At 34.0% G+C, this 24,018-nt stretch overlaps 1 protein-coding gene across 1 annotated transcript in view; it reads left to right on the top strand.

The window, feature by feature from the left end:
• The window catches only part of USH2A (usherin), a 717,806-nt gene that overhangs the window by 80,941 nt on the left and 612,847 nt on the right, over nucleotides 1–24,018 (top strand). The window contains exons 5-8 of the mRNA XM_027612135.2: nucleotides 2,001–2,295; nucleotides 3,283–3,467; nucleotides 3,959–4,180; nucleotides 5,312–5,405. Coding sequence (XP_027467936.2) covers nucleotides 2,001–2,295; nucleotides 3,283–3,467; nucleotides 3,959–4,180; nucleotides 5,312–5,405 — 796 coding nt within the window. The remainder of the gene's footprint in view (nucleotides 1–2,000; nucleotides 2,296–3,282; nucleotides 3,468–3,958; nucleotides 4,181–5,311; nucleotides 5,406–24,018) is intronic.

Consider the following 24,018-nt stretch of genomic DNA (forward strand, 5'->3'; position numbering starts at 1 on the left):
AGCAGTTTCTGATAGGTAAGAAACTGCTCTATCTGCCTTTTAAAATTGCCTTGTTGAATTTATAAGTACTGAGAATTTAGAACAATGAAAAGGATTATTTTGATATATGGGAAAGTCTCAAGAGACTGAGCTATTAGACTTGGAGACAAGAAGAATGAGTATTTTTGTTATATATTTTTCTATTTCCAGTGAACAAAAGTTATATAGACTTGGACTAGTGTTAATCAAGTATTTCCTCATCTTGAGAATAGGTGGGAAATCTTTCCTAGGGCTTCTTAAAGACACATAGATTTTCATTCTTTTCAGAAAAGTTCAAGCGAAATTCTGCTTAGATGTCCTCTGAAGTTTCTTTCCCAAGTAATGATTTGATTGTGTAATAGTATATTGTTGTATGGATTTGTTGATGTGGTTTACTTCTATTAAGGATCAGAAAGAATGATGTTTATTCATATTTCTTAAAGGAAGATGCAGATTAGTGTGGTGAATTTCCAAATGACAGGAGTAGCTCTTGTCAATTTGAGGAGCATTGCTCCTGAGGTGCTGCTATGGTCAGCGGTATGTCCATTAGAATTATAAACTTTCTTTACTAATTACTGATTAGTAATTACTAAATTTACTATTTAATTCAAGTAATGTAAATAATTTAGTAATTACTAATTTACTAAACCTATTATTAGGGAGATTTCCTGCCAGCAGTCTCACTATCCTTTAAATCACCTCTGTCTAAAATTCTGTTGCAATAATTTGGGGGGGGGGACTAATGAGGTTTTTCCTGGGGGCCAAGATATCACTTTTGGTCCCATTCAAAACCTGGTATTGTTAGGGAACCTGGACTGGATCGCCCCACGGAAGAACCAAGCGGTGCCTGGAGATCTTGGAGGACAGGAGGTTTATTTAACACTGGCTGGCTCAGAGGAGAGTGGTCTCCAAAGATCTGAGCCCTGAGCACAAACAAAGGTGGCAATTTATACACTTCTACTTCCACAGACTTGGCACTAAGCATGTGTGCGAAGCGGGGCAGGGAGAAGGACCGGGATTGGTGCGTGCGGGAAGCGGGGCAGGGAGAAGAACCTGGAAGAGTCCCGAGGCAAGGACTGGGACTCTCTTGCTGGCTCGGTCGGCCAGATTTTCCTCATCAGTATCAGTTGGAAAATATCAAAAAGATTTAAAGAAGAAGGCATGATTTCATGTGATTTAGTGAATGGGAAAAACCGCCGGACTCCATCTGCCCCACTGGAATCCGAGAGAAGAAGCCTGGTCTCTCTAGTCCTGGTTTACTGGTGTTGGCCTACCTGAGATGTCTGGAAAAGTATTATGGCAAAGAATGCCTATAAATAGAATGACTAATTCTGACCTAGAACAGATATATTGCCCTTAATGGAAAAATTAAATATGTCTGCCTGGAATTGGCATTATTCTTTGGCTCTTGGCAGCAGCCAGGTGATCCGAAGCTGCTGAAGCACTTTAGGGTGCCCAAATCTGTACTGATGAGTCCCAGGAAACTACTGACAAATGGTCTTGGCCTCAGTCCCTTTACTTAAAACAACAGCAGATAAAATGGTACTTGTTTTTTATTTCTTTCCCATGGATGAATTGGAGACACTATCTATAACCCTTAGTATTTTCAGTATATTATTGTTCATTTTCGGGGTAAGTCAGTTTAACAGCCTAAATAAATGTTACCTTTCTTTTTTCATCACAAATAGGTACAATAAAACATTGTGATATTTAAACAAATGTCTCAGTAATCAGACAAGGGCTCGCCCATGCTTCTCAATGTAAAAATTAACGCTTAAGAATTTACTGTTTCCAATATCCATTTTATGAGTATGTTTGTTTGGCCAGGAATGAGTTTGATTTTATGTCCTGTTTAGAAAATAATTAAAATTAAATGGATAGTCATCAAAGCATTAAAATAGTGATATTCATTTGTAACAACCCTTGGAAGTTCTATTACTGCTGAGCTATTTGTCCTTACAGTCTGCTTCTTACACCCACAGGGAGATTCTGGAAATTTTTTCTGGAGATCTGTTCAGATTGCATATCCAGTCACATTGCCGCTGCCCTGGCAGCCACCCTAGGGTCCATCCTTTGGGACAGCGGTACTGCATTCCTAATGACGCAGAAGATACCACCACTGATAGGGTGTTACGGCTGAATCCTGAAGCCCATCCTCTTTCTTTTGTCAATGATAATGATATTGGTACTTCCTGGGTTTCACAAGTGTTTACCAATATTACCCAGCTTCATCAAGGAGTGACTATTTCGATAGATTTGGAAAATGGACAGTATCAGGTAATTTGAAATAATGGAGTGTATTAGTTTCCTGTAACTGCCACAACCAATCACCACTTATTTAATGGCTTAAAACAACAGAAATTTATTCGCTCACAGTTCTGAAGATCAGAAGTACAAAATGAAAGTATTGGCAAGGCTATTCTCCCTCCAGAGGCTCTAGTGCAGAATCCTTCCTTGCTTCTTCCAGGTTCTGGTGGCTCCTGGTGTTCTTTGGTTTATGGCTACGTAACTCCCATCTCTGCTTCTATTTGCAGGGACCTTCCTCCTTCTTTCTCTGTGTCAGTTCTTTTTCCTTGTTCTGTTGTAAGGCCCAGCCTTCATCTATGATGATTTCATATGCAGATCCTTGACTCAATTACATCTGCAAATACCCTATTTCCAAAGGTCACATTCACAGGTACCAGGAGTTAGTACTTGAACGTACATATTTGGGGATGAAATTCAATCTACTACAAGGTGAATTAGGTGATTGAACATTACTTCACTAAAGTAGTGTATAATAATGTAAGAAATAAAATATCTAAAAGAAAATATGAAGGACCTATTTTTTCAGATATTTGTATGAAATTGTATGAGATATCAAAAATTAGTTCTTTTTATTATTAAGTAGTACAAATTAATAAAAACTGAGGTGCTCATTCTAAGTAACTACTTAAGAAGAATGTATATAACAATTATGTCATGGAAGTAAGGTTCTTTTTCCATGTCTTTATATCAAACTTAATATTAATTTGAACTTAATTTATAAAATCCTTGAGAAGGGATGGATATGCAATTGTAGAATGTGTTACTTTTACTATAGGGCTATGGAGTCTCTGGATGTCTGATTAATATTTGATAATTATCCTTATGAGGAAGTAAGCTATTATATTTGAAACTAACAAGTCCCTGGTTTGATTTACACTGATGGGTCAAACTTTATTTTTATTTTTTATTTTTTGGGGGTCATACTTTAAAGACAATGATTAACTTATCCATTTTCAGGTGTTTTATATTATCATTCACTTCCTTAGTCCACAACCAACAGCAATAAGGATTCAAAGGAAGAAGGAGGACAGCCTAGATTGGGAGGACTGGCAGTTTTTTGCTAGAAATTGCAGAGCTTTTGGAATGGAAAATAATGGAAAATTGGAAAATCCTGATTCTGTCAACTGTCTTCAGCTTTCCACGTATGAGTATTTAACAAATAATTATATTCGAAGGAGTTCATTTTAATAGACTAATGGATTAATAATAAGCAATAGGTAGACTAACTCATTAGGTTGGTAGAGACTTCCCTCCACCACCAACCTTCTTGAGGCAGATTGTCCTAGGACTCCACCGCAACTTGAGTTTTAGACTGCATTTAAAGTTCTCATAAAAGATTTGAGAGTATCTCTTGTTTGTGGTCTCATTTGGGCTTTATATCTGTTTTTCAGATTGTTTTAGCAAGTTATCTATATTAATATAATTTTATTATGCCCTCAAGGAAATGTTTTACTAGACTTTTCTATGATGCAATTATATTGTTTGCACATGAAATATCTGAGATATGTTTGTTTTCCCAGAATGAAGAGTTTAAGCTGTTACTAATATTGGGTAGTAATGTCTCAAAGTTGTGATTCTGCTTTGTTAAAAATATGAATAACTTTTCATGACTTCAGATTTCTTTCATCAACAGTTTTACTCCATATTCCCATGGTAACGTCACATTTAGCATCCTAACACCTGGACCAAATCATCGGCCTGGCTACAATGACTTTTATAACACCCCATCTCTTCAAGAGTTTGTAAAAGCCACACAAATAAGACTTCATTTTCAGGGACAGTACTATACAACTGAGACTCCTGTCAGCCTCAGGCACAGATACTATGCAGTCGATGAAATCACCATCACTGGGAGGTAATGTTCATTACCAAGCTTTGATTGCAGTGTCCTTTTCACTGAGTTTTGTTTTCAACAAGATTTTTGCCATACTTACTTAAAAATACTTAAGATTTAGAGGAAGCCAGATTCCAAGTTTCACATTTTGAAATGGTTTCTTACTCTAAGATTTTTTGGAAAGATTTGTATGTAATTCTTTTCTGTATGTAAGACCACATTGTTATAGAATCAATTTTCGAATGCTAAAATTGGGTTTAGAAGGTATGATACCCTGAATTGGGCTTGGAAATAATTTACCAAATGTTTTGCTAGGTTTGTTCTGGAATATAATTTTCAAGTATTCTTGAAATCAGAGAGCAGGAGCTAGATTTCAAGTTACAACTATACTACCAGCTAGTTTGTAAATATGGGGCTCGTCTCCCCGAGTTCATAATTCACAATTTTATGGGGGATATTTGTCTTCCTAGGAAGAAAGATCTAATATTCCCTAAATAATTTATAAACATCTGACTATAACTGAGAACATGGCTCACACTATATCAAAACATGGTTAGCTGGGGATATTCTCTGTTATGGAAATGGTACATATAGATTATATTTAGAATCAAGTTGTGCTAGAAGAGTGATATGCTCTGTAAATAAAGTACATCTTTATAAACAGACCAGAATACCAAATAAGTATTGTTTGTTTAGTAATAGCGTGATGTAAATAATAATACTATTAAATATTCACCATCTAATTTTGGGGAGAAAACCCCCAAATAATTGAAATATGTTAATTTTATTCTGCAGTTTATTTTAAACTTTATAGTTTTAATTGTGTCTCTAACAGTTTCAGTAAATGCCTTTCCTGGCAAGTTTGCCACATAGTTGATATAAGTGGAAACAACCCTCGACTCCTTTCCCAGGGAGGCTTGATAATTACCTTCTCAGAACATGTGATTTGGATATTGATGACACTTTATCCAATACTTTAGGATTAGTTAAAAACTTTCATGAACATCTATATGATAAATGAGAAACTGAATTTTGTGTTGATTAGCATACTTGACTTCCTTTTTGGATCCACCCCAGTGGATATATTCACAGGCCCTTAAATATATTCATAGTTGAGTTGACTTAGGAGTTGTCTGATGTTCCTGTTCACAGATGTCAGTGCTATGGTCATGCTGATAAGTGTGACACAACAAGCCAGCCCTATCGATGCTTCTGCTCTCTAGAAAGCTTCACCCAAGGACTTCATGTGAGTTCTCTGTTAGATGCATGAAAATCTAAAAAAAAAAAAAAAAAAAAAAAAAAAAAAAAAAAGGGGAGGAGAGAGGGAGGTGGTGAAATGGTGAATATAAATTTTTTTAACTTAATTTTGGTCTACCTTCTGGGTATGAATAAAAATAAATAGATATGAGCCTGAAATGTCAATTATTTCAGGAAATTTTTGGTAGAAAAAAGAAAAGCCATCAAAAAGATGAAAATGTCATTTTTAAAAATAAACTCTATCAGAAAAGTAACACCTAAGATTGAACCTTGGGGTTTTATTTTACTTTTTTGTCTTTGTTTCATCAGCATTTTCATGTTTTATTAAACAATTTTTAAGGTGTCTGGATAGAATGGCACTAAAAATAAGGGTCTGAATCCTGCATCTAAAGAGTATTTATACAAAGGTGTCTATGCAGCATAAGCCTTTTGATGCAGAGAGATCTTTATGAATTTGTGGCAATTAAGTTGAATTCATTGCTGATATCAGTAATTTTAATTAATTTGAAAATCTATAGTAAAATGACTGAAAGATTATGTTATTTTTGTTTGTCTATGATGGTCAGGGGAGGTTTCATAGTTGAAGTAGAGATTTAGCCACATCTTTAAGAAAAAGGGGTAAATGGAAAAGAAATTGAGAGGTATTCATTGATAGAAATATCCAGCATCAACATCAGGAACAGCTGATATGAAAGCAAGTACAGCAGCAGTAACAATCATACCAGTAATAAAAAATAAATAGTATGGAGTCTTTGGTAAGTGATATTTCAGGCAATTGATGTCAATTTGGAAAAAAAAGAAGTTAAAGCCCTACTTCATGGCATGTATAGAAGTCCAGGTGACTTCAAGACTTAAATGTAAAAATAATTGTAAATCTATTAAAGTAAGGATTAAAATAAAATTTCTAAATCTAAAGCTAGGGACTTTATAAGCAAAACAAATACAAATAGAAACAGAGAAACATATCAGAGCCATGAAGAAAATTATCGACATATTTTGTCATATACATATTTAAAATTCTTTACAGTGTAAGGACTAATTAATTGGATGAACTTGATTGATTCATTCTTATTCAGCCATAATTGTGTGTTTAATTTTTTCCCAACTTGATTGGTTCTTGATTTTAAATTTAAAGTGACATTTATTATTTTTTTTCTGGTGTTTTCTTCTTTTGATTCTTTGAGAGGCATATTTCTCCTTCCTTGCAATCAGTGATTTCTTTTATTAACCTCACAATGTAGCACTGTCTCATAGATTCCTACTTGACTTGTCTCCTAAGCCTTGCCCTTGTATGTGTGTTTAATTAGTTACTTCACTTTTCTCTGTCGCTTTTTTTTAAGATATCATGGAACATCTTGTTTTTAAAAAACCATCTGTCAAGATTTTAGGAACTCCATTTCTGTCTTCTGAGATTCTTAATCTGATCTAATTTGTTTCCAGTGACAACATTAGTGCATATAGTTCAGTAGCAAGAATATTATCTACAGTGCAGACTTCCTCTAGCGCATTTAGGATGTAGTCCTGGCCCTCAGTTTCAACTCACTCTTTGATTTGGTTACAGCTTTCTTTCTTTCTATGTGCTCAAGCCAAAACTTTCATGTTCTAATTCAGATGTTCCTTTGAACTTATTCTCCAGATCATTGCTTTATATTGCTGATCTTTTAATTTATACTTTTAGTCTTCACCACTGGTTGATAATTGCTTTGAAGGAAGGAATCTTTTATATTTTTTTGGATTTCTAACATCGAGAGGCTTTGAATTTGGTCTGATTAAAGTATCATGAGAAAAAAAAAATCTTTTTAAAAAGCATTGATTTTAGTATGTTTGATTGTGTGGCTTATCATATTGTCCCAGAAAGGAAATTAATTGGATGAACTTGATTGATTCACTCTTTATTCAGCCATAATTGTGTGTTTAAGTTTTTGCCAGTTTGATTTGTTCTGATTTTAAAGTTAAAGTGACATTTTATTTTATTTTTCCTAGTGTCTTCTCCTTCTGATTCTTTAAAATAGACACTTCCCTTTCCTTGCAATCGGTAATATCTTTTATTAACCTCACCCCTCCTCCCCAAACTCACGAAGAGCTCAGTTAAAACACACTCTGGGATGAACTTAGTAAGGCACCTTGCTCTGAATCTATACAGTATATGCAAATTAAGGACTGGGTGATGCTTTCATGTGATATATTTTTTCCTGAGCTTCTCTTGCTTTGTTTTGACTAGTTAGTTCTCATCCCATCAAACCCTACACCCATCTCCCTTTTCCTTTTGATATCCCATCCCATTTTTTCCCCTTTCTCTCTCTCTAATTGCTCACAGTTGAGTGATTGATATTTTATGATTCTTGGATGATTTCATGCTTCCCCTTAAAAATAGAGCCATTAAATGAATCAAGGCTCATGATTGGTTTCAGAAGTCAAGTTGGGATTTTCAGACTTGGTCTCAGGTGGTGACTGTTGGATTATGAACTAGCAAAATAATTAACTATAATTTAGGTTGAGAATACATTTTAATGCTTCTTATTTAGATATTAAGTGTCTTTTAGAAACAAAGGCAAAAAGTTGACTTTTTTTGTTAATTTCTTCCAAAATTATTTTGATGATTTATGAATTTAGCCATAAAAAAGCAACAAATATCATTCACTTAGCAAAGTTTGGCAAGTGTAGTTGAAGGGAAAAAGGCAATAGACTGTTGAATGATTTCTCAGTCCTATGATATTTTCAATAATGTGTTGAAAATGAGAAATGATTTTATAAAGCATTCATAAGTATGACATTCTCTGACTGTTATTATTCAAAGTATTTTAATACATTGGGACTTACATATCTGAAAAAGGTATCTTACAATAATTTGAAAATATACTTATTCAAATGCTTTTCCCATTGTTCTACTCTTTAAAATAGTAAGTTTGAATATAAGCCATCCATTTTCTATTGGAACCAATGTTCTTTTTAAAGATCTGGACATAATCCAAAAAGAATGTCTTCAATTTCACAGTATTATGCTAACCATTAATAATATTACTCAATAAACAGGGCTTTTGTGAATTGCATTACAGCCATTTGGCAAACGGACGAAAACGTAAGCCTTGAGAATATGCCAGTTCTTGGCAATTGGCAGTCCTATAAGAAAGTGTTCTTAGCGGAAGTGAAAATGAATGAAGTTGGGAGAAAGGAGTAGAATGGTAAATTCAGAAGCAAGTTCGGGTACATAGCCATTCCAAGGAATTTTCTACGTAAAGCATTCTTTAGTTTATAAAGTTGATGTCACAAACCGGTGGTCCACAGGTGGGAACAGTGTTTGAATGGTTTGTTATTCGGTCTCCAAAAAAAAATTTCCCTTTGCCTGCACCTCCCATTCCTCCCTCCTCCTCCTGCATCTCTGGCTTCTATTAATCAGAAAACAATCCAACACTATGCCTGTTTCCCCATGACAGCCTAACTCAAGGTAACAATTACCCTCTTTGGAGCAGTATCACTCTTCGGTTTGCTACCATATTCACTACTATCTGTAGTCTTATATCTGGGTGACCTCACTTATGGTAATACCTGGCCCTCTTACTGGATTAAGACTTACACTTGTAGCTAGAATACATGATTAATTATTCTGGGAATAATTCATAACTCCATTGGTATATCCTATTTCTGTTGTGCAGTCATAAAATTAAAAACAAACAAAACAAAAACCCTTAAGAAAAACTATTACTGAAGACCCCACTGATCCTGAGTTAAATTTTAAGCCACACTTACTTTTTTCTTAAATATCTCATTGTATTTTGTGATACCTAAAACATCTACCTTGGAGAGGCTCAGTGATTCTCCTCAGTGCTACTGCATAGGAACTCTGACATATTTTGGTATTGTGTTGGCAGTTGTAAGTATGTACACACCATATGAATGTATGGTGCATACCATAAATGCTAATTGCACATTTCATTAATAGATAATAATTTTAGAGTATTTGTGACATTTCTTCTCTAGAAATGACTGAAACCGTGAATAATTTACTGGTTCCACTTTAGGATTCATCTAGAGCAAAACAAGTCCCAAAAGACTATATGCTATTCAGTAACTTTCAAGCAGAATTGAATGTTTCAAAGCAGAATTCAGGATTACATGGCATTTAACTCTTTGTGAATCATTTGATAAGAAACACATATATTCTTTAAATAATTAATTTTTGGATAACGGATAATCACTGTTACTTGTACATGTATTTTAAAATTTAAGTGAATTTTTATTTTGAGATAATTGTAAATTCATGTACAGTTGTATGAAATTATAGAGATTTCTTGCACCCTTTACTCAATTTGAACCATGATAATGTCTTGCAAAACTAGTGATTTTTCTTTTTAAGCAACTTTCCTGAAATAATTTGCATACAATAAAATGTACCCATTTAAAAATGTATAGTTTGATGAGTATTAGCAAATATATACTCTTGTGTGATCATCTCTATATTCAGAATTGGAATATTTTTGTCTCTCCAAATATTCTCTTGTACTCCTCTGCAGTCAATGCCTCCTCCCCAAACTTCAATCCCAGGAAACCACCAATCTGCCTTCTGTCACTATAGATTTGTTTTGCCTATTCTAAAATTTTATATTATGGAGTTATACAACATGCATTCTTTTGGTACATAGGTTTCTAAAATTCCCCACCACCACCACCGCTAGTCTCCTCACTTTTTTTTTTTTAAATCATTTCCTAACTACCTGTGCTATTAGCTTTATTGCAATAATATATCTCTGGTTCACCTGCTCAAGAATTCCATTATAACTGTCAAAAAGTATGCTTCAAGTCTTAGATACAGAATACAGCCTAGGAATTGGAAGTTTAGGTGTGTATATTATTTGTCAACTAACATGGTTGCATAGTTACAGTATACCCATTACTCTTCCTCTTCTCTTTACCTGTTCTAAGAATTCAAGTGTTGATAGAACCTAGCTTTAAGGAATGTGGTTATCAGTTGAAACCTGCATCTTTATGATTTTTCATTTTCTTTTATAGTTATGTTCATCTTTCAGGGGCTCTTGTATAAGAGTGATGCAATTATCAGTGCCTCCGCCAAGCACTGGCACTTTGTTGGCTACTTAGCTATTCTTTCATCATTTTGTGACATCATTACCTGAAACGGTGGCCAAGTGTTCACAGAGCAATTTATTAGTAACCATGAATAGTTCTCTTATTCTTTGGCTCTGATTTGTGACCCTTTTATAGCATTAATCATGGCTTTTATGAATTAACTACAATCAAGCTATCAGTATGCATTTTTGTTAGTATTATAAATAGCAGAGCCAGCTTAAAACATTTTATATAATAGGCCTTCCTACCATTCAATAATTTGAATGGTGCCAACATCACACTCTACAGTGCTTATTATGTAAATGAATATTTCCTGTTATTTTAGAAAGTGTGTTCCTTTAGAGCACTAAAGTCCAAAAGTATGAGTCATCATGACTAACTTGAGTCATATTTTTATTACACATCAAGCTTTCCCAGTAATGTTTTTTGTTTGCTCACAGAAAGATCTTACTCTAAATGTATTTCATTTTATACTCTAATCTTGTAAATACTAATGAGTTAATTTTTTTATGTAACTAGCATTCAGACAGTTCATATTATAGAATCTATTTTAAATGTACATTTAGTGAGTCAAGGCCTAGAATTTCATTTCCTCTCTGGCACATGGTGATATTATTATTAATCCTTGCGCTGGTGAGTCCATGTTCATAGACAGGAGAACTCCACATTGTCAAGATGTCTGTTCTTCCTACACTTATCTATAGCTTCAATGTAATCCTGATCAAAATCTCAGAGTTATTTTGTGGATATCAACACGTTCTTTCTTTTTTTCTTTTATTAAGTTCAATTAGCCAACGTATAGTACATCATTAGTTTTTGATGTAGTGTTCAGTGATTCATTAGTTGCATATAGTACCCAGTGCTCATCATATCATGTGCCCTCCTTAGTACCCATCACCTGGTTACCCCTTGCCTCCACCCACTCCCTTCTGCAACCCTCAGTTTGTTTCCCAGAGTCCAGAGTCTCTCGTGGTTTGTCTCCCTCTCTGATTTCTTCCCATTCAGTTTTCCCTCCCTTCCCCTATGGTCCTCTGCACTATTCCTTATATTCCACATATGAGTGAAACCACATGACAGTTGTCTTTCTCTGCTTGACTTATTTCACTTAGCATAATCCCCTCCAGTTCCATTCATGTCGATGCAGATTGTAAGTATTCATCCTTTCTGATGGCTGAGTAATATTCCATTGTATATATGAACCACAGCTTCTATATCCATTCATCTGTTGAAGGGCATCTCGGCTCTTTCCACAGTTTAGCTATTGTGGACGTTGCTGCTATGAACATTGGGGTGCATGTGCCCCTTCTTTTCACTATATCTGTATCTTTGGGGTAAAAACCCGGTAGTGCAATTGTTGGGTTGTAGGATAGCTCTATTTTTAATGTCTTGAGGAACGTCTGTATTACTGTTTTCCAGAGTGGCTGTACCAGCTTGCATTCCCACCAACAGTGTAGGAGGGTTCCCCTTTCTCCACATCCTCGCCAACATTTGTTGTTCCCTGTCTTGTTAAGTTTTGCTATTCTGACTGGTGTAAGCTGATATCTCATTGTGGTTTTGGTTTGTATTTCCCTGATGGCTAAGGATGTGGGGCATTTTTTTTTTTTTTATGTGTCTGTTGGCCATTTGTATGTCTTCTTTGGAGAAGTGTTCATGTCTTCTGCGCATTTCTTTACTGGATTATTTGGAGGTTTTTGGGGTATTGAGTTTGATAAGTTCTTTATAGATCTTGGATACCAGCCCTTCATCTGTTATGTCATTTGCAAATATCTTCTCACATTCTGTGGGTTACCTTTTAGTTTTGTTGACTGTTTCCTTTGCTGTGCAGAAGTTTTTATCTTGATGAAGTCCCAATAGTTCATTTTTGCTTTTGTTTCCCTTGCCTTTAGAGATGGGCTCTTTCTAAAGTTTATGTGAGAGGTACAAGACACAGAATAGCCAAGACAATAAATATTGAAAGACAAGCACAAAGTCAGACTCCTGACACTGCTTGACCTCAAGACTTATCATTAACGTTACAGTAATTAAAACAATATGGTCTTGGCAAAAATAAACAATAGATCAGTGAAATGAAATAGAAATAGATCCACATAAATATAGTAAACACTAATGTAAAAACTGTCAATTTGGATACTAATGATGTGTCAATTTAGGTTTATCAGTTTATAACAATATGCTACTCTGGTGGCAGATGTTGAAAATTGGGGATTCTGTAAATAGGTTGGGGCAGGAGGTATATGGGAACTCTGTATTCGTCTCTCAATTTTTCTGTCAACTTAAAAATGCTTTAAAAATTATAGTCTGGGTGATGGACATTGGGGAGGGTATGTGTTGTGAGTGCTGTGTATTGTGTAAGACTGATGAATCACAGACCTGTACCCCTGAAACAAATAATACATTATATGTTAATAATAAAGAAAATAAAAATAAATTATACTCTATTGAAAAAGTAGCATTTAAGACAGACAGTGATGATTGCATTTAAAGAGATCAAAGGTTCTTGAATTATTCTTTTTATAGATTTATTTATTTATTTTAGAGAGAGAGAGAGCACAAGTGGGGTGAAGGGTAGAGGCAGAGGGAGAGAGAGAATCCTCAAGCAGACTCCCTGCTGAGCATGGTGACTGATGTGAGCCTCAAGGTGGGGCTCGATTCCAGAACCCTGAGATTATGACCAGAGCCAAAATCAAGAGGTGACTGCTTAACTGACTGAGCCACCCAGGCACCCCAAAAGTCTTTGAGTTATTCTTGAAGAGTGTGGAATATTTTCAAATTTTAACTTAAGCAACATTTTTATTTAAGAATAACACAGCAGGGCGCCTGGGTGGCTCAGTCATTAAGCGTCTGCCTTCGGCTCAGGTCATGATCCTGGAGTCCCTGGATCGAGTCCCGCATCGGGCTCCCTGCTCAGTGAGGAGCCTGCTTCTCCCTCTAACCCTTCCCCCTCTCATGTACTGTCTCTCTCTCTCATTCTCGCTCTCTCAAATAAATAAATAAATATTAAAAAAAAATAAAGAATAACACAGCAAAAGAAAAGAAATGTAGTTTATAGCTTCCCCAAAATATAAAGAATAAAAAGGAAACATCTTTCTTATTCCAAATAAGGCAAAAAAGGAGAGGGAAATAAAAAGTAAAATATAGTAAATATAAAGTCCAAATATATCAATAATCATAGCAAATACAAATGTGTTAAGCTTGTCAGAATTAAGTGCTGTCATACAAACAAAAATTGTAATATCCACTGTTGTGTGAGCATTAATGTGAGAGGGTACCTTAGGCACAAATTTTAAGAAGGCACCAAAAAACTTATTAATCAAAATAAATAATATTTTAATATAATACTTGAAAAAGGCAAAATGATAGTAAAATCTATGAGGAAAAATATATAAACATTTCAAATAAAAATAAGATGTTGTTTGTTTTGTAACTCTGTTACTTAGCAATGAGAACTGTTTCTAGTCAGCCATAGTTCCTTCCTAACAGTTCTGTAAGGCTATCCTGTGTCTGCCTCATATGGAGGTTGGCAGTGGTTTGGAAACAGATTGGTCAAGATGATGAGTTATATATAGCTATACTTTTTGATTATAGAGTGTTTATTAACTTTCTCCACTTGGGTCCTAATACAGGAGGATATTTTATAAATGTATATAGGGGTACATATTTTTATTTGGCCTCATGTTCCAATATGGTTCAGCATGGCACTGATGTTGAGATGGTAAGACATATACCTAAAACACAAGCACACATGAAGTTTAAAATTTAAAAGCTGCTTAAGCTATATAATATTAGGTAAAATAGACTTTAAGCAAAGATTCTATTAGAGATAAGGTGCTTTATTACATAATGGTAAATGATATAATTCTAAACTTACATGCATTTTATAACATAGTTTCAAAACTATACAGCAAAATTTGACAGAACTGGAAGGGGAAATCGACAAATCCAACATCAATGTAAGAGACTTTAATATATCTCATTTGGTAATTAATCAAATAGGCAGTTAAAAAATTAAAATCCTTAATAATTGAGAATTGAACTAATTTGAAGCTTGGTATAATAGATTTCTGTATCCAATGATGAAAAAACGCACATTCATGTCAAGATCACATGGAAAATTTATGAACATTGATCATATACTAATTGATAACAATAGTCTCAACAAATTATATAGAATTTGTAATCACAACACATTGCACATATTAAGTAAATAGTTCTAAGTAAATGAATGCATACAGTCATTTCACTATTATCCAAATGAGTTCAGAAAAGTAGAAATAGATGGAAAAAACCCCAACTAAAATTATGAACCTTTTATTAATCCAACAAAATTTTATTGAGTAGTCATTTGCTAAGCAGTAGGTTTACATCTCTGGGCAAAATACAGTTCCTCTTCTTGAAGAGTTTACATTCTGTCAGGAGTTGGTGGTGGGGGTGGGGGAGGAAAAGAAGTAAAATAAGCAAGTTAAATATATAGTATGCTAGGGTTTTATCTAAGGCATAGTGCTTTATTTTGAACTGTGTCAGTAGAATGAATTGTGGTGGCCAGGATGCAAAATCAAACAAGGAGAGTACAATTAAGATCACTCTCCCATGTAAACAAAGCCAAAGATTTTAAAATGATGAAACATATCTAGCTTTTTATAAAAACAATAATATACAGTAGCCATATTGGGTTTCTCCCAGGAATGCAAGTGAAATTTAATATTAATAAAACTATTAATGTAATTCACCAAGAAAGGAAAAACATGATCATTTCAATAGAATTGGAAAAAAGCAGACATCTAGACAAGTGTTTTTAGAACACTCTCCATTGAAGAAGATCTTCTTAACCTGATAAAGAACACCTGCAGTTTTCCAGTATTAACAGTGCACATAATGGGAAATCCACAGAAGTATTCCCTTCAAAATAAGGAATAAGACAAGGATGTCTATTATTTTGCATTTTACTGGAGGATCTAGCCAGCTCAATATGATAAGAAAAAGAAATAAACACTTAAAAATTAGAAAGAACTGAGCTGCCAATACATGAGGATAATTTAGCCAGAAAATGAAAAAAAATTCCACAAATTATTAAATATTAAGGAGAATTCGGTAAAGTGGCTAGATATAGGATAGAAACACTAAAATAATCGTCTTTTATATGCCAAAATTACAAACAGGAAACAATTTAAAAATAATTTTCCACAGAAAATATAATTTGTCTTTACAGCTTCTGAATACAAGAAGCATAACTATAAAGGAAGAAACTAATAAATGTGGCTACATTATAATTAGAAGCTTCTTCGTCAAAAGCTACCATTTAAAAAAAAAAGCTACAGATTTGCGGATTATATTAGCAACACAACACATATAATAGACAAAGGGAATTTTTAAAACAGACTAATTGAAAAACAGACCAAGAAAATTGAACCAGGTAATTTGCAGAAGAGGCTAGAAATGACAACTCAAAGGATCAATATGCATACATATGAAAACATCTGCAATTTTACTGGTTATCAGTAATCAAAACCATGAGATAATATTTTATTTTCATGAGGTTGGTAAAGATTCAAAAAATCTGAAAATTTCAGCCGCTGACAAGGATGTAGATTACTGACAACTCATCCACCACTGACGGGAAGGTGCCACCACTATGGGAAAACAATTTGCAAATATTTAAAAGGATACGTATAGCAGTGAGTCTGAATGAATATAGCTATTACATCAACATGACTAGACTCTCAAATAATTGAATCCAAAAAGCTTGTAGAATAATATATAGAGTAAACCATTATGTAAAATTTAAAAACACACAAAACAATACTGGTACTAAGTAATACAAAAATATAAAGTGTAAATATGAAGAAAAGCACGTGAATGAATATTACTAAGTTCAGGTGTTACTGGTAGAGTGGAACGTATATTGTGGTGTTTTGTTTTTTAAGTCAGGTGGTGAATTAAAGAACACAGTTGTTTGCTTTTTTATTATTTATAAATTTTTCAGCCCTAAATATAATTTTCCTAAAATATTATAATATGATTTATTAGTCTATCAGGAACATATCATCTATGTTAAGTATTCATGCTACTGCTAAAAACAGAGGGGAGGTGACTCTGCAGCATAGAATGACTGTTAACAAAATTCATGATTACTGTGTACCTTTATAGTTCTAATGTGAAGATTGATCATTTGCTAGCTTCATTCAACAAATATTTATGAAATGCTTTCTATGTGTAGAACATTATGCTATGATACAGCCATAACACCTTGATTACAGATGCAAGTATTTGAAAATACTGAAGGACTTTCATTTGTGAAAGTCAAAAAAGATTTCCTGGCAGACACTAATTACTATAATGAATGGAGATGACTTTAGTGCAAAACAAATTATTCAGACCAACAATTTATAATTAATAGATAATATAAACATCATTGACATTTTAAATCTTAAAAGAAAAATTTAAATGTAGCTACACTAATGAAAGGATTTTTAAAATTTACTAATCTGGTACTCAACCCTAACATTAGACAAAATTTCCAATATAAAATGGCTTTCTGTCCACATAGTAACTCAGATGCATTTTTGTGTCTACTCATTAAGTGTAGAGAAACCCTAAAAACTAAAAGACATAATGGTGGGGTGCCTGGATGGCCCAGGCGGTTAAGCATCCTGACTCTTGGTTTCAGCTCAGGTCATGATCTCCAGGTCATGAGATCGAGCCCGGCATTGGGCTCCCCCTCAGCGAGGAATCTGCTTCAGATTCTTTCTCCCTCTCCTTCCTGTTCTCCCCTTCCCTGCTTACACATGTGCTCTCTTTCTCTCTCTAAAATAAATAAATAAATAAAATCTTTAAGAAATAATGTATTTTACTTCTTAAAATATGAATCTGTATTTTGAAGAGGTACATGTAAAGAACATTTTAATATGACCCCATTTTCTCCTCATTGACTTCCTTTGTAAAATAGTGCAGGTTATCCTATACAAATATGTTCTCTATTCCAGGCCACATTTTCTGGCATATCAGTAGGGGTAAATTATTATGGTTTCCTTTCAATAGAATTGGCTTGGCTTGGCCACTATCTACAAACTGGAAGAAACCATAAAGTCCTCCTTCTGGACTTTTGGGAGAAAAGTGTCTCATATGCTCATATGTGTCTTTTCTATTTAGTGCCATGACAAGTTCCACAATTAAAGAGAAAGAAGCAATAAAGGAGGGCAGGCAGGCCAAGGGAGAAATCAAATATTAAACATTGACCAGTATTCAAAATTAATACAATGCCAGTGCCTCTCATACAAATCTCATTCAACAGCTATACATTGTTAGGTTGTCTGCATTCACAGTCAGAAGTTCCCTCCTTACAAGTTTATTGACTCTCAGTTATATGTATTTTTAAAGATATTATTTATTTTAGAGTGAGAGCAAGAGAGAGAGAGAGAGAGAGACAGAGCACAAGTGGGGAAAAGGGCAAGGAGGGAGGGAGAGGGAGAACTCTGCACTCAGAATGGAGCCCCACGTGGGGCTTGATCTCATGGCCCTGAGATCGTGACCTGAGCTGAAACCAAGAGTCAGACATCTAACCAACTGAGCCACCCAGGCCCCCCATCAGTTATATTTTTATACAGACTGTGTGTAGAACTGAAGCAGTTTTCCAAATGATTCTGTTTACAGTCTCTATTTTTTTTAAAGATTTTATTTATTTATTTGAGAGGTGGGTTGGAGACCACAGAGGGAAAGGGAGAGGGAAAAGCAGACTCCCTGCAGAGCAGAGAGCCTGACACGGGACTCGATCCCATGACCCTGAGATCATGACCTGAGCTGAAGGCAGACGCTTAACCAAATGAGCCACCCAGGCGCCCCCTATGGTCTGTATTTTTACAAATGTTGATTTTGTTTCCCATGTTATCGAAATTTGTTTTATTGGATGATTTTCTAATCCTCCATTGAAATTTGCCTTCAGAGATACAGACAAGGCATTGCATAAATTAGAAAGTTTCTAAAAGTAGCCAACATGTATTAATGGTTGAATTGTCAGGCTATGTGTAAGTGTTCGTGATCATTGTATTACCACAAATGTATGATCAGTCTTCTCCAATAGTATTAGTATTTAATTTATGTTATTAATTTCAGCACCTAGAGGGCAGCTAAGCACATATTTTCTGTGGGCACTTTAATTATATGAGAATTTGTAACCAGGGGAAAGATAATTATTGAGGAAAGAATTGAAGGATAAATAAATGAAGATTTCTGTCTTCTCAATGGCAAGGCATGGTAATTGTTTGGGGTTTGCTAACTGAGATTACATAATAATCTATAGGTAAAAATATGCTGGAAAATATTGCATTTATCTTTAAACTTTTAATGTTACTATTCAAATAAATACTAGAAACATTGAGGTACAGTACTTTAACATGTCATAAATGTAAACAATCTATTAGATCATTCATTCATGCATTCATAAAACATATTGATCACCTATCATGTGCAAAGCACTGAGCCACTTTCTGTCTAGATTCTCTATGCAGTTGGTAGTTTCATCTGTGCTCTCGCACACCCCCACCCGCCCAGTCTGTCATTGATAAGAAATTCACAAGTTTGTCTAATCATACCTTTGTGATTGGAGCACTAGAGCTGCATAGGGAAACTTCTATTGGAAAAAGTAGTTATAAGAGTACATTGAAGTTTTTATGTTTATAAAGATGATATCTCTATCTAGTAGACAATAGAAATTATCTTGAAACTACATCATTTGAATTACAATTGAACTGCTACATCCAAAGGAAAGAGGAAGCTGTGAATAGAGCTGGAGGACAATTATTATTATTAGAGATTTAGGCTCTTAAAATTTCCAACATACTGATCTGATGAGAAAGGAGTAATTTACAGACTTTCAGATCTCTAATTCATTTATGCCATTTGGGAATAGTTGAACAAATTGCCTCTTTTAGCTCAGTAAGTAGTACCATACTGACTTCTAAAAAGTGAGCATTTTATAATTTTTCACTTTGGAACAGATTGCATTCCTCCCCTTCCCACACAGGCAGGGGCTGCCTACATACCTCTGATTTTTCCAGCTGTGGGTAGGTAGGGGCGGAGCGTCTCCAACCTTGGGTTTCCAGGACTCTGTCATTCCAGTTTAGGCTCTGAGCAGAAGGAGGTTATTATGGACAGTTAGCCATAGTGGATGCACTCAACACCTCTCTCCCTGGAGATCATTTTCTATCCCTGGAGCCAGCATAACATGGTGATTAGGAGTGAGAGTTCTAAAGGAGAACAAAGAGAATATTATACATACAAATACACACATAGATATGTATATATTTATATATATATATACAATATATGTTTTTCATGTATATGTAAATTGAGTGCCTACTATGTCTGAGGGCTTCTAGGCACTAGGAATATTTTAATGAATAAAGTGCAACAAGCACTGCTGTCCTTATAAATTTTTACATTCTATTTTATACTAATTGTCATTCTAGTAGGTGACTTAAGAAAATTATTGTTTTTTTTTCCTATTCCTCAGTTTTCCCATCTATAAAATGGATGTAATAGCAACTCATACTTCATAGGTTATTGGAGAGATTTAGTCAGCTGGTAAATATGAATAACTTGGGACTGACACCATAACATATTGGCTATTCTTACTGCATGAAAAGCGTTGCCTAGATAAAGACGTTTGTGGGAATTTTACTACCGAGGGTAGAAAAGGAAATCATTTTCTTTCACTTCATTTTTTTGCTAGAACCAGGAATGAAGGAAATGAATTCACTAATAGAAATGAGCTCTTGTTGCATCACCCATTCATTGGTTTATTCACTCATTTATACATTCATTTGTTCATTCCCTTACTCAATAAACATTTATTGAGCAATTACAACGTTTCAAGCATTATGCTGTGGTTGATTACATCAATAAAATCTAGTTTCTGATTGAAGAAGCTTAGAGTATAAGGACAATAGATAAGTAAGTAACAATTATCATGGACTATTAAAATAGTCCATGATAATTGTAGTGATTTAGAAAGTATAGACAATATGCTATTTTCTCTATAAATGTTTAATAAAATAAGGCAGCACCTGTAGTTGTCCTTTGTGCCCCTAAAATTTTAGTCTGTATGTTATGTACTAGACTTAAGGAAAAATAAATATTTCATTGTTTACCATTACTGGGGAATTAACTACTTCTTACAGATTTTCCAGATATGACTTTATTTTTAATTTAAAAGTTTTTAAAGTTTTTTATTTATTTAAGTAATCTCTACGCCCAACGTGAGGCTTGAACTAATAACCTAGAAATCAAGAATTGCATGCTCTTCTGAGTGAGCCAGCCAGGCACCCCTCCAGATGTGATTTTTAAAATGAATGTTTAAGAAGCCATTCCATACATTTTCTGAAATAATTCAAAAGCAGATAGTTCACTTCTCTGTTTTTTTAATCTATGAATGTTGAAGACAAGCTGTTTTCTTGATGATTCATGGTCATTTTTCTGAACTTGAGTTTTCAAAGGGCATTGAGTCTGTTAAGTATGTTGAGCAGTTCTGTAATTTTCAGGAAGATTCTCCACCCCCGCAACCCGTGCACCCCTCCCACCAGCCCTCCCAGGGATTTGATGTATCTTTGGCTAAGAAGACATTTTCTTCTTTCTTCCTTCAAAGATACATAATGGTCATTAAAGACTGTTGGATAAGTGACTGAATAAATATAAAGTTCATATTTTCTCTGTAAAGTTGAAGGTATTCCTAAATAATGGATCAAAAGTAAGAGTGATGGGTGTGAGTTGGTACAAATGCTTTAGGACCTGTGGATTATTTTTTGGAATATTGTCATTGCTAGTGTATAATGGTAACAAAAGAATTCTATTCCAGTTTAATGATCCAAAAGACAGAAATACCATTGTGTATTATTACAATATAATGCAATAAAATAGATTTTTATTTGTGTCTTCTAGATTCACTGATTGTTCTATGACTATGCTACCTGAATATGTCTAAGTTTTTGGCTGCAACTTCATGGGGTTGATTAGTAGCCCTTAAGAAGCTATCAAAATGAAAACAATTAAATGAATCAGTAATAAAGGTCCTCAACCCTGATATACCAATTGTTTAAATCTTATAATCTGAGCATCCAGGGACTTATCAGGGGAATCCAGTTGTTAGAGAAGAAACCATAATTGAAAGTGACAAATGATCCACTGGAGATTGGGAAAACATTAAATAGAACACCATCTGGTTCAGAAACTGCATTAAATATACACAAATGTTCCTAGGTTTTAAATAAAACTTTAAAAGTCATTGATAGAAAAGATAGAAAAAAATTGGGAGATTTCAAAAATTTACTCATAATGCTCATAATTTACTCAAACATTACTCTATTTTGTCATGGTTCTCTGGGTTATCTGGAAGGAATTGTAAAGAGACACAATTATGAAACTAAAAATTTAAGTTTCATGAAATTTTATAATCAAAGAATAGACTACAAAGTATTGCTTGTCTTTTATCTGTCTTTGTAAACCACACAAAATGATAGTAACACAGCATCGTCCTTAAGATCAAAGGCTGATGTGTCAGTGTGTCATTTAGTTCTGTATCTTTTAAATCACATTTTACAACAAATTTCAACTGTCATCTCTCAAAATCCTTATTAATCTCATTGTTTGGAAACATTTATATCTGTAAAAAATTCATACTGTTTGCTGGTAATTCATAAACTCAGCCTACATTGTACTTGAAAAGATAATCATTTTCTCTGTAGTATCTTGCTGATCTGTGTATAATTTAAAACTGGAACGTTTTAATTTTCTTAGCTTTTCTTTGTGAAGTGTTACATGCAAATTATGTATAATTTTCTTGTAACTACCCATGCAGTTATATTTTATTTGCCCTCCATTTTTAATACATTAGTAATAAATGCATGCTGTGGAAAAAATAAACTTATAAAAAGTAAAGTCATCTATAACTTCACCACCCATAGATAACTTTGGCAAATGCTCTAAGTTTATATCCTTACAGATCTTTTATTATTGTTATTATAAGTCTGTAACATCTGTCTCTATCTTCTTAAAATTGTAGCCTCTATATCCGTATCCACAGATGAATCTACCTCTCTAGAAAATAGGATTATACTTTACATGTTATCTTTAACTTGGTTTTTAAATTCAAACTATATTTTAAATACTTTTCTACATTTATATTTATAATTTTTTTAAGTTTCAGATTTTTATTTATATTAAATATTATACTGTAGAAAACTCCAAGTTTTGGTCTGATATGGACCAAAAAAAAAAAAAAGAATAATAGACTTTTGCTTATATTTCACACCAATTTGGACAAGGTGATGTCTGTACATTTAACACTATTTTCTCAAAATATATGTTATCTAGAGACAAAAACCCTACAAAACCTTAATATATCTTTTTTTTTTTTTATTTTTTTTTTATTTTTATTGTTATGTTAATCACCATATATTACATCATTAGTTTTTGGTGCAGTGTTCCATGATTCATTGTTTGTTCATAACACCCAGTGCTCCATGCAGAACGTGCCCTCCTCAAAACCTTAATATATCTTGAGGAGACCTCCAAAGGATATATTTCTATATCTTATCTCCCTCTTGCTATGAATTTCCATGTCTTGTAAGTACCAATGGCAATTCAAAACTTAAAAGTGAAGCACTGTAAAATAATTACTCATTATATTTCTTTGAAGATATATGGCATTTTCAAACCATTCCCTTTGGGGCATTGTATCCTTTTCTTCACAATTGAAAAAAAATCTTTCTCTAATAGTTGTAGAAATGTACTTTTCTGCATTCCCACTGGAATTATTGGGTTCCATGGAGTATCCTGGCAGGTGTGAATAAATTGCTGTCCTCGGACTAGTGTCTGCTCTGGCTTTTTCTACAAACTCTTGCCACCCGAGTACGATAATATATTTTTTTTAAAAAGTTCAATTTGAGAGTTGTGAATGATAGCTATGCTGTTTTCTTTAAGTAGAGATAAAACGGTACCAATATTTCTGCAGGGTTTTTATTGTCCACAGAAGGGAGGCTAGCCATTTTCAATCACAGCTAGTTGGTAGTACTCAAGGCACTCCATTAGGTCAGTGGCAAATTCCTCTTCGATTTTAAATGTTAAAAAAAGCCAGGATTGTATCTTTGAAGCATTGCTATAGTAATTAGCGTAGTCTCATTTTACAAGCCTTTTTGATAATGGCTCTTAGGTTAACAGTAAAGATAAAATTTTAATGAGATTTATTTTTTCGATCACAATAAAAAAAGAAATGTTGTCTTCATAAAAATATCAAAGGCATTCTTTTGCTGGATTTACTCCACTAACTCATGTAGGCAACATCTCAAACTCAAACAGCCGGCAGTTGCTTTGTAAGATAAACTGCATCTGTAATCAGTATGACAGGACCACAGATTCTATATCATCCCTTCCACCACCTTTTATTCAAGAAAGCATAAGTTGACTAATAAAAACACCATCACTGGGTGAACAAAGTTGTCAGTACAAAGACTTTCAAATGAAGTAAAAAAAAA

This window comes from Zalophus californianus, chromosome 10 (assembly GCF_009762305.2).
Source record: "Zalophus californianus isolate mZalCal1 chromosome 10, mZalCal1.pri.v2, whole genome shotgun sequence".
Lineage (NCBI taxonomy): Eukaryota > Metazoa > Chordata > Mammalia > Carnivora > Otariidae > Zalophus > Zalophus californianus.